We start from the raw sequence: 12160 nt of genomic DNA, 5'->3' as shown, positions 1-12160 counted from the left end.
ACAGATATTTAAACAGTGAATTAAAAGGTTACTATATATATATATAGTAACCTTTTAATTCACTGTTATATAGTAACCTTTTAATTGATATGCATGTGTAAACAGAATAATTCAAAGAACTTGTAATTGACTTTTTTTCTTGTCTTTGTGTGTGTAATCAGCTTGTGAATTTTTATAGTGATATCTGAAAGTAAAATGTTGAACCCCTTTCCCCTGTGTGTTAAAAAGAGCGTTTTTGGTAATATATGGTCATATAGAGGTGATTTTCAAAACTTTCCACCAATGGGATTCCTTGGGACTTTTTTCCCCCTCACTCAGGACAAACTGAGGATACAAAATCAGTTGAGTTTGCATCTCCTGCAATTTGTCCTAGGTTGACCCCAATTTTGGCCTAAAATTACGGGACTAAAACGTTTTCCGGGGCCGGGGGTTTGTCCCGCCGCAGAAATAAAGTTTAAAAGCTGATGTGTTTGCTCGGGCAGTGCCGCCGTGCCTGGAGGCCAGACTGAAGCATCATCATGAGATAATCCTCCTCTTGTTTCCAGTGCAACTTCATTTGTTTCAGGATTTTTTTTTTTTTTTTTTTTTTTCTTTCCTGGAAACCAGTCAGGCACTGGGATCAAGAAAACATCACCGGATTCAACAAAACGTCAGTATCAGCTGACAAAATGTGTTTTTTGTTCTTTCTGCTTCAGTGGAGCGCCTGCTGGGAAATTCACTCGCACTAAAACTGAATTTAAATCAAACCCTGCACATATGAAATGTTATTTTACTGAACATGTAGAGCTTCATTTTATTCTGCGTTTCATTAAACTGCAGTTTTTTGTCACTTTTTAAAGTATTTTTTTAACACTTGCATCTCGGCAAGAGGTAAAGCTTCATAAAACGTGCGAGAGGTTTATTTAAATGAAGCAGCAGCAGTGCAGGTTTTGTTTTTGACTATTTTCCCTGCACAAAGTCACTTCCACCTGCAAGCACCTGCAGACAGCACGCATCAAAACCACTAAAGGTGAATAAAAATAAACAGTAAAACAATAAAACAAAACTATTCTGAATTCACGAAACAATAATTTGATGTTATTGGCTGCAAATCCATTTTAAAATAATAATAATTTGTGGCTCACCTTAGCTAAGATATTAGTTAATAGTTAGTTAATTAGTTAAGATATTTTTCTACACGCTCACATCCTGAGGAGGAAATATTGGCTGTCAGCTCACTCTGCCGCCTCGTGCATCAACACGTGCACGCACTCATTTCCTCATCATTGTTAACCACTAATCATTGTTAACTCATTCCAAATCATTGTTAACACTAATAAATAATTTTGAATAATATAGTCATATTCAATGAAAGCACAATGCAAGCGGTGCTAATTATACATGTAAAACAGTGTGTTTTTAAGTGTTAATTTTTTTTTATTAATGTCTGAAATAGTTCATATTTTACTGATATTTTGAAATTGTCTCTAGATAGATATCTTTTTTTTTTTTTTTTTTTTTTTTTTTAAATTTAAAGTAGACTAGGTATTTCCTCTAGTTTTAGAGCTTCTTTTGAGTTTCTAGTTCTTGTAAAGCCACTTTGATGGACTGTAGTGGAAACAGAACAGTGAGCAAAGATATTTGGTTAGAGGATTATTGCTTTTAATAGCATTATTTAAAACATATGAACATGCTGAGGGCTCAACGCTGTACGGCAAGTTTCAAAGGAGCGTAAGAGAGAAAGAGGGAGGTACAGTCGTGCCAGACAGCAGATTTTTCATGTCTCCTCCAGGAATTAACCCCCCCCCCAAATAATGAGATGGGATTTTCACCCCTGTTCCTGCCGTCATTAAAAATAAGAAGGCAAAGTCACTGGCCATTTCCTCCATTAATCCTGTCCAATTTTTGCGTGCGAGTTCGACTCCCTGCAGCCTGTAAACGTGCGGCCGTCCTTCCCAGGGAGTTCTGGGCCGGCAGAACTGGAGCGGCTCCTGATCAGAAAGCGAGCGAGTGCACAGCCCGGAGCGGCGGGAAATGTTGGCAGCCGACAGCCAGCCGGCCGGCCGTAGGAGAAAATGCAGACTCCACACAAACCGCCGCAGCGACAGAAAATAGAACAAGCGATATGCTAAAAAACAAAGCCGGGTGCAAAGCGGCCCCATCCTCCTCCGTGCAGCCTGCAGAAAGGCTGAGACGAACCTCTGTGCTGGAAATGAATGTGAGCGGATGAAACGGCCCCCCCAAAAACAGCAAACACCCCCCCGAGGCCGGGCTCAGACGATTTATCCCCGAATCAAAAACCTCCCGACCGTCAGAGGAGAAAACTGATGTGGGACTTCAGCCGGTACAGATGTTCAGCCCAGATTATCTGCTAATGTGAGGAGTTTACAGATGTTTTGGGCTAAATCCCCTTTTCCCGACTCTCCCAGACTGAGACCAGATGTTGGACACCATCTTCTCCTCTGTACGTCCAGTGGTTCACTTCCTATGGGTAGCATTAGCTGTTAGCTTAGCATAAAGACTGGAGGTCCATGGGAATCGTTAGCCTGGCTCTGTGAAAGTGAAAAATTAAACCTTCCAGCAGCTCTGAAGCTGTCTGAGTTACACTGTGGATCATGTGGATCTGAAATACACAAATTATTAATCTGAACCCTCAGATTTGTCAGCTGTACTCTATCATTATGGTTTTTTAAAGATTTTACCCTACTTTACTAATGTTACCACTTTTTTATTATTGTAAAGCTATGACTTCACTTCAGATGTAGCTCGTTTTGTGCAAGAATTTTGTTTTGTTCATTAATATTTTTTATGCGACGTCGATCTGAGTGTGACTTCAGGTTCAGAATCAGAAATACTGTTTATATCCCCGCGGGGAAACTGGGTCAGCTGCGGTCGCCCCAATTCTGCACAAGAGAAATGACAAAGAAATACAAATGGAAACTATAAGGAATATACAAATAGGTGCATTAGAAATTTGTAAATAAAAAAGTGTGCATTATATAAAAATATGTGCATTAATCCTACAGTAATATTAAGGATATAAGAACTGAGAATGTGTAAAAAATATACCTACGTACACCATATATACATTGGTGTATTGCACTATTGAATTATTATAAAGTTAAACAGTTAAATAGTTAAATCAGAATCAGAATCAGAATCAGAATCACTTTTATTGTCATTTTCCCCATGTACCTACATACATCAGGAGCCTGAAATGTCGTTTCTCCTCAATCACTTGCAGTGCAAGACAACACATGGAGCCCATTCAATAAAAAAAAAAAAAAAAAACCGAGGACATAACATAGAGAACCATTTAAAAAGAGCCCCACTGTGACATGCAGTTCATATCTATATATCTGTATATCCACATACATTCATACACACACACATACATACATATACACATACAAACACATATACATATATATACACATACATACATACATACATATACATGCATACACATACATACACACACATACATAAGATAAAAAAATAAATAAAAAAAAATAAAGACTGTGACCTGATTAAATAAAAGTTAATAACAGTAATAATGTGTTTTTCATTGTCCAGCTGCCCGCTCTGAGGGTTAGGGTCAGAGGTCACGTGTGTGTGTGTGTGTGTGTGTGTGTGTGTGTGTGGATTCGTGTTGTTGTGATGTGAACACACTCAGAACATCAGTGTGTTCTGGAGAATCGAGTCACCACCCAGTGAGTCAGAGGCCTGAGTTATATTTCCCCCTCTCATTTATCAAACCTGTGCGTGAGAGAGAGTGTGTGTCGGCCGGGCCGGCAGCGTATCGGCGGTGGCGGCGGAGCGACGCGAGCGGCAGGGTGTGTGTGTGTGTGTGTGTGTGTGTGTGTGTGTGTGAGCCGCCGGGATTGTGGCGCTGCTGAATGTGAATCGGCTCATTGAGCCGCCGTTGAAAAGGCCGGCTGTGCAACACGGTTCTTCAAAGGCGGACACGCTTACGGCAACCGGATGTGTTCGAAAAAGCGATTCTGACCGCGGGGCGTAAATCCTGGCTGCCGAGTCCGCGCTCTCTGCAGCTCCTCATTATGGAAACACGGGGAAAAACTCGATTTATGAAACGGCTGTCAGGCTTTACGCTGCCATAATGTGCGGGTGCAGCTCTGCGACCGTGTGCACTTGACAACTGTATCGTGAGGAAGCCCTTAAATTCATTTTATGTTCCAAAAGTCAGGGAACAAACTGAAGCGAGACCACAAGCCAGCGCTCCGAGTCCTCCCAGCGCCGGCCAGGAAAATCCTGGAACCCGCCTGGAATTCCCACGCTGCCGCAAATTTAGCCTAAACAACGATGGTGGGTGATTTTATTTTAGGCGAGAGCTTCTGCAGGAGTTTATCTTGAATGCTGTAGAGGTGTTGAAGGACAATAGCAGCATTTTTCCTTCCTCATGTCCAGGTCGTCTTGTGTTTAACGGTCAACTCCCCCCAAAAAATCAAAGATATATCATTATTAGTTTTTAATGGATTGAAATGAAGGCCATTGCCACAACACCAGGAGATTCACCAAACACAATCTGCATGTTGCTTCTTTAGTAGAACAAACAAAAAAAAAAACATACAGTAGACTCACAAACTTCAGTCACATGCATTGTGGTTTTTAATTTGGTAATACATGCGGTGTTTTTTTTTTTTTAATTATTATTTGAGGGGTTTTTAAGATTCACAAAGAAGTGTAGTTGTTTGTGTACAGCCCAAAAATCTCCTTCTTTGTCATTTTGTCCCATATTTAGTGTTAAAATCTTGTTTTTTTTCTGACATTTTGGCCAGACTGAGACCAGATGTTGGACACCAGTTTCCACCTGTGGACGTCCAGCGGTTCAGCATCTCCTGTTAGCTTAGCATAAAGACTTGAAGTCTATGGGAGTCGTTAGCGTGGCTCTGTTGGGGTGAAAAAATAAAAATGTGTATTCACTGTATAAATAAACCTGTGCTGTGTGCTTTCACCTTCTCTCTCAGCCTCATTATGATGCAGCATGAAACATATGCACATAAATGAACATGAACACAGCAGATTATGACAATATTTTAGAGAAAAAAAAAAAAACAAAAAACGTCCCGGTGCCCTTATTGTTTTTTTTTTGTTTTTTTTTGTGGCCGTGCTGTCAGGCTGTGTCTTCCTGGCTCAAGGTTACTATGCAGAAACACACCGGCAGAGTCTCGTGTGCTGCACGGCGCCCACTGTTACCTTAAATTAGAAATCACGAGTGACGGGGGGAAAGAGCAGCTATCTTTGCACCGGCTGGTTCATACGTGACACACGGAGGCGAGCCGGCCTGCGGAGCGGGAGGGAGGGGAGGGGAGGACGGCGGCACCTGGCCCACGCGCCCACTCAAGGACACAGCACCGCTTTTAATATCAGGAGGGAAGAAAATAATCATCAATTTTTCATTTTTATGACAGTCTTTTGTGGAAAAAAAGTACAGAATCATTGCCACTAATACTTTGTTGGTGGTCCAAACCATCAGTCAGAAAACACACTGCAAAAACTCAAAATCTTACCAAGATTATTTGTCTTATTTCAAGTCAAAAATGTCTTATTTCTAGTCAAAATATCTCATTACACTTAAAATAAGACATGATCACCTCAGAAGTAACTTGTTTTTAGACAGTTTTCACTTGTTTCAAGTGAAAATTTGCTTGTTTCATTGGCAAAATTTGTTTCTTGTTTCAAGCTAATTTTCACTTATTTCAAGTGAATTTTCACTTTTTCCACTGGCAAATTTTGCCAATGAAACAAGCAAATTTTCACTTGTTTCAAGCAAATTTTCACTTGAAACAAGAGAAAATTGTCTACAAAAAGTTGCTTCTGAGGTGATCATGTCTTATTTTAAGTGTAATGAGATATTTTGACTAGAAATAAGACAAATAATCTTGGTAAGATTTTGAGTTTTTGCAGTGCAGCCTGTAACTGTGCTCCAACAGGCCTGTTTAATTAAACACACACACACATATTCATCAAAACTGCATGCAGGCACACACACACAAACCAGGGGTGACAGTGACTAATTACATTTACTCAGACGACAGTTGTCCCTCGCTATAACGCGGCTCACCTTTCGCAGCCTCGCAGTTTCGCCGATTTTTTTAGTGCAATTTTGCATGCCTTTTTTTTTTTTTTTTTTTTTTTTTTTTTTTTACAGCGCATTGTGTTCTGCGTCCTGATTGGCTAAGGGACTGCAGACCATTGTCAATCAATCTCCTCCGTGCCGTGTCTCCTGTACAGTACAGAATGCGTTCATTCTATAATACTGGACTTATTTTTCTACGGAGGTTTGAACTTTGAGAGTTTAAACAAGAGAGAAAAGCGAGAAAATGTCAATGCCTGTCTGAGAAAAGTGTATAAAGTGTGTAGTGAGGGGTTTTACAGCCTTAAAACATCTAGAATCATTGTAAAAAATAAAGCTGACTACTTTGCGGATTTCGCCTATTGCGGGTTATTTTTAGAAAGTAACTCCCGCGATAAACGAGGGACCACTGTACTGTAATAAAGTAGCGTATTTTTAAAAGTCAGTAATTGTACTTTTACTTAAGTTCACTTTTGCTGAACTGTTGTACTTACACTTTAATCACATCCAGTACAGAGTCCACACGCTCTGTGAAAGCATTAGGATCTAGACCTTCATAAGCTGAAAGACTGCAGGGCCTCCCGCAGTAAACAGCCAAGATTAGAAGAGCAGTAATCTGTCTTTATTTAGGTGCACTTTTTCTTTAACTTTCCAAATTTCCAATTAAAAGAGTCTAAGAAATCTCATCTAACAAAGTTATCGTTTTTAAAAAGTCACTCAGAAACGTTTACTCCGAGCACATTTCAAAGTTAGAGTTACATTTGATTGTAACTTAGTAGATTTTTTTTTGAAGGAAAAAGATCAAAAGAAATGGAACTTTAACAAATAACAGTAGTAGTTATTAGTTATAGTAGTAATAGTTATTGTCTGTACAAAAAAACAACAACAATGATTTATGATTTAGGTCAGAGCCAATATAAACATATTATGAACAGATAAAAAGTCATAAAGGTCAGTATTATATGTTGCTATTACCTAACCTACTATATTTAGCATTTTGACCATTTTGACTTCAGCCGTCTTTTCTGGCTTTAGTCTAAAAAAAAATGTCAAGCAAAACTAAAACTGTGGCCCAGCAACGATATTAGCACTATCACTAATAATGAAATATTATTATTCTTCATAATAAAATAGGAATAAGGTCATTCATGCATAATTTCTGCTGTTCCTGCCAGGGCAGTTAAAAATAGCAATGGTGTTATTTGTTACCGTGGCGACAACAAACAGAAAAAAGAGATGGTACTTTAAAAAAAATGCAGCCGCTGCGGTCTGGCAGCACCTCAGGTGTGCAGCGACCTGTGACGGCAGAGGGAGCCGACCAATCAGGACGAAGCTGTGAGGGAGATTTGTTTTAGGGAAGTTGTGGCCAAAGATGGAAATATTTCAAATTTACGTAAAAAAAACACCTAGCTCTTTCAGTTTCAGCACTGTTAATGGAATAGATAGATAGATAGATAGATAGATAGATATGCTTTATTCCAGACTCAAGGTCCATACAAACAATTTTAAAATAAAATAAAAAAAAAACACAGAATAATAATAATAATAATAATAATAAAATAGTCTAAAAGTCTGAAAAGACATTTATACCAGTGCCCCCAGAAGTGAGATGTGCAGCGTGTGTCACTGAACATAATATTTACCAGTGCCACAACAATTTAATAGATAGACCTTTGTATCATATTGGCGTCTTCAGACCAAACGCAACCGAAAGCGATCAGAAGCGTCAGAATGCGGCCGCAAAATTTTCACTCAAGTTGAAAAATTTCATCTCACAAGAATGATGCAAATTTCGCGTGTTCACGTCATTCTTCTTATGATTTGTGCAAAAGGATTTTTAGGTTGACATATACACAAAAAAAATACCTGACACATAAACTTAATAATTTTGATTATAAACGTTTTCTGGAGGTTTAAGTTACTGGAACTGATACTAAATTAAATTGGAAGGAAACAGGAGCTTTAATCTTTTTATAGACTTTATTTTTCCGTTCTGTTCGGGATGTGCTCTGGATGCCCGGCTCTCCCAAATGTGGTGGATCCTTCAGGGTTTGAAAAGCTTTGGTCATGTGATTTTTCTTCAGACATCAGCTTCACATGTCCAACAAACTTCACATGTCCCGCGCCAGCACCCAGGGATGCTGCAGCACCTCGGCCACCTTCAGCCGCCGCGTCACCTCGGGATGCAGGACGCTCGCCATGAGTTCCCTGACCTCCGGCGAAACGCTCGCCTCGCTCGGGAAGGGGACGTAGTGCGCCAGCTGCGTCCTCACCATGTTCATGAGATTGGAGTCATCGTAAGGCATCAGGGCGAACAGCATGATGTACAGGACGACGCCCGTGCTCCAAACATCAGAGGCTTTGGGGTCGTAGGGAACGTTCTGCAGAACCTCGGGTGCCGCGTAGACGCCGGAGCCGCAGAACGTTTCGCTGAGCACGACGCGCCCGGCCTCGTACGCCAACCTCCTGCTGAAGCCAAAGTCTGCAACTCTGAGGTTGTGGTCCTTGTCCAGAAGAAGGTTTTCACACTTGAGGTCTCGGTGCACCAGGTCCCTGTCGTGCAGGTACCTGACGGCGTGGCACAGCTGCCTGAAGAGCCTGCGGCACGGCTCCTCCGCGAGCGCTCCTCGGGACATGATCAGGTCCATGAGGTCGCCGCCCTCGCACAGCTCCGTCACCACGTAGACCTTGCCGCGACGCTCCTCTATGATCTCAAAGATCTGCAGAATGTTGCGATGTTTCAGGGACGCCGCGATCTCCAGCTCCCTGGGCAGGAACTTGTCCAGGATGAGCGCCGGGACTTTTCTTTTGTTGATAATTTTGATCGCCACGTGCGTCTTCCATTTGCTGGAGTAGGCAGATTTGATTTTGCCGTACGACCCCTCGCCCAGGGTGTCGCCCAGCGAATAACCTCGCCTCTCCAGCGCCTTCGAGTCGGCCATGATGAAGATGGCAGCAGGTCGTCCACTGTCACATCACAACCTGACCTGCAGCGACTGATGATGATGTCTCCATGCAGGGAGATGACATCACTCTGGACTGCGATGACATCACCCTGCACTGTGATGTGATCGATGATGACATCCATGGACCCATAGATTTTTTTTTATGTTGTTACTGTTAACAAAACTGAAACTGCTTAGGATTATCAGACATCATAACTTTTGGTAAATGTTCTGGTTTTCCGCTTTAATCCTTTTTAACAATTTATAACAATTCCCTGTGGTCTTAAAGAAAAACTGCCGCGAAAAAACTCAATACAGTGGTCCCTCGTTTATCGTGAGAGTTACATTCTAAAAATAACCCGCAATAGGCGAAATCCGTGAAGTAGTCAGCTTTATTTTTTACAATTATTCTAGATGTTTTAAGGCTGTAAAACCCCTCACTACACACTTTATACACTTTTCTCAGACAGGCATTAACATTTTCTCACTTTTCTCTCTGGTTTAAACTCTCAAAGTTCAAACCTTCGTAGAAAAAATAAGTCCAGTATTATAGAATGAACGCATTCTGTACTGTACAGGAGACACGGCACGGAGGAGATTGATTGACAATGGTCTACAGTCCCTTAGCCAATCAGGACGCAGAACACAATGCGCTGTAAAAAAAAAAAAAAAAAAAAAGCATGCAAAATTGCACTAAAAAAATCTGCGAAACTGCGAGGCCGCGAAAGGTGAACCGCGTTATAGCGAGGGACAACTGTAATTCAGCTTTTGTTGCCAGTTTGCCCACTGTGTATTTCCACATATTCTTCAAATTAGCCTTCATTAGCAGCTTTTACATTGTTTTACTGCTTTTTCCATAATGCAGTATGAAAGCACAAAGACAGACAGCGTCGACTGCTCTCTGATGATCCTGAATGATCGGCTGTCCCAGCTAAATCACGGTGACGCTGTCTTTGGGTTGCCATCACAGTGTCTGCAGAAGATCATGTTGGAGTTTGGCTTTGATGAAGAGCCAGTGGTGCTGCTTTTATTGTAGTTTTCACAGCTGCGGTGCAACAGCCGGTAGCTAAACTACATCTTCACCCACCCACACTCCTTTTAAACACTGGGACGTTTAGCGAGCCGCCAACTGCGACCTCGTGAGTGAGCGAGGGAGCTTCACCTCCACCTCAGAGGGGCCATTTAAAATAAAAAAAGGATTCAAAGGACGCAAGAAAAACTCCTCGACTCAATAGTGGAAAGAGCAGCAGGAGAAAGCCCAGAGTTTCCAGGTTAGACAGACAGACAGAGAGACAGACAGGGAGCGAGACAGGCAGCAGCAGTGGTAGTTTCACAGGAATCCCTGTCATTACACGGACGAGCTAAATAAACAGCGGAGGAGCCGCGGCGTGGCGCTGCCCACTCTCTGCTATTTTGGATCGCTGCTGCTTCACGTCGCCTGTTTGCAGCAGCAGCAGCAGCAGCGCCTCCCTCTGCGGCTGCACTCGGCCTCCGCCTCTCTTTCACTTCTCTCTTTATTGTCTTTCGCCGTCACCCCGCAGACTGTGCACGGCTGGTTTAAGAGATCCAGGGTTTGTGTTTTAGAGAGGAACAGCCTGCACAAGTTTCCACAAGCTGGTTGCAGTTTAACTGGAGGAAAATGATGTAAACTGGCTGCAGTTGTCCTTACTGAAAATACTACAATACCCAGCATGCATTGCACACCTTCTTTGTCTTCTTTCCACAATGAATGATGAAACAAAAATGTTTTACAGTGATTCAATTTGGGGACATCATAAATAATAGCAATAATTCTCCATGATGCATTCATTTCTCAGCAGCTTTTTGTCAGTTTTTTCACTCTCCTGTGCACTTGTAAACAACAATATGATTTTGTTTGTTTGTTTATTTGTTTTTAAAGATTATTATTTGGGCCTTTCTTCTTTATTGGCCAGTCCGAGGGGAGAGAGACAGGACAGACAGGGCAGAGAGAGGGAAGAAGGTCTGGGCTGGAGTCAAAGGCAGCGGAGGAAAAAAAAAAAAAAGGCTAATTAACTTGATTAAATTGTCACAGCGTGTTTTTATTGCCTGCAGTTGTCGAGATTTCTGTCTAGTTTTTGTGGCCTATTACTTTTTCACAGTTTATTTGTGTGCTTATAAGCTATTTTTTGTGTTTTGGTCGTAAAGGGAGAAGGAGGTGGGGATTTTCTTCCTATAAAGTATCTCCCCTAACAAAGTCTCAGATCCAGATCCAGCGCAGCATCCTGTTCCTTTTCACTTTAATGTTTTCCATGCAGTCCGAGTGACATCACACTCCTCCAGCGCTGTGTGTGTGTGTGTGTGTGTGTGTGTTCAGTGTGGACGCACAGGATCTGTAAATCTGTGAGGTGTTCAGGGCCCGATGCTGCGGAGCAAAAACAAAACAGTCACATTAATAAATCTGATGTTCTCTTATCGTTCCTCCGGGACGCAGCGGCGTTTGTTTGAGCTCTGGATTCTGTCCTCGCTCTCCTTCCTCCTGCCGAGTTTTTCAGCCTCTACAACCTCTGCACTTTGTTTTTTTTTTTTTTTTTTTTAAAGGTACACTAATGCAAAATCACAGAGAGCTGATTAGAGCGAGAGCGTTCGGGTAATGTCCACACGTTCTCATCTCTCAGCGTTTCCAGGCGTTTTTCAAAAGCCCTCGGCACAACGTCAAACACCACGAAGCGCTTAAAGAGAAACTAAACCCTGAACTAATTTAGGTTTGGGTTCAGGGTTTAGGTTTTTTTTTTTTTTTTATAAGACACCGCAGCCTTGGACTCTGTCGTGCGTCGGGTGAGGAAAGAGCTGCATGCCAGCACTTTCAGCTCCTATGGCTCAGTTTATTCTGGTTTCACGTCACCAAGCTCCAAAAAAAAAAAAAAAAAAAAAAAAAAAAAACACTAAAACAAAAGAGAACAGGTTGAGCCTGCAGCAGATTAACAAGCTACACGACGAGGATTACCTACAGAGCTAAAATGAATCAGAATTCAGAATTTCTGAGATTAAAGTCGTAGACTTACAAGAAAAACAACTTGGATATTCCCTGAGATTAAAGTGTTAAATTTACGAACAAAGAGCTCACAAATGTATGAGAAAAAAACCTCAAAATTCTGAGTTTATGAAGTCACAAATTCAA

At 41.6% G+C, this 12160-nt stretch overlaps 2 protein-coding genes across 2 annotated transcripts in view; one reads left to right on the top strand and one right to left on the bottom strand.

Annotated features, from left to right (window-relative positions):
- Nucleotides 1-12160, top strand: part of palm2akap2 (PALM2 and AKAP2 fusion) — a 167315-nt gene that overhangs the window by 61353 nt on the left and 93802 nt on the right. The gene's annotated exons all lie outside the window — the stretch shown is intronic.
- LOC115369158 (testis-specific serine/threonine-protein kinase 1-like) lies at nt 2862-9018 on the bottom strand. Its single transcript, XM_030065728.1, has 3 exons — nt 8209-9018; nt 7356-7409; nt 2862-2882 (listed from the first exon to the last, which is right to left on the bottom strand). The coding sequence occupies exons 1-3, from the start codon at nt 9016-9018 to the stop codon at nt 2862-2864; spliced, it is 885 nt and encodes a 294-aa protein (XP_029921588.1).

Source organism: Myripristis murdjan, chromosome 12, assembly GCF_902150065.1.
Source record: "Myripristis murdjan chromosome 12, fMyrMur1.1, whole genome shotgun sequence".
In the NCBI taxonomy this organism is placed as follows: domain Eukaryota; kingdom Metazoa; phylum Chordata; class Actinopteri; order Holocentriformes; family Holocentridae; genus Myripristis; species Myripristis murdjan.
The sequence above is the reverse complement of the archived record's forward strand: the minus strand, read 5'-3'. Positions and strand labels throughout refer to the sequence as shown.

Coding starts and splice junctions, on each gene's coding strand:
- LOC115369158 (XM_030065728.1), bottom strand. CDS start 9,018: ATGGCCGACTCGAAGGCGCTGGAGAGGCGAGGTTATTCGCTGGGCGAC. Junction 7,410..8,208: donor AGGTGCTGCAGCATCCCTGG/GTGCTGGCGCGG, acceptor TCTCCCTCACAG/CTTCGTCCTGATTGGTCGGC. Junction 2,883..7,355: donor CAGGTCGCTGCACACCTGAG/GTGCTGCCAGAC, acceptor TCTCTTGTGCAG/AATTGGGGCGACCGCAGCTG.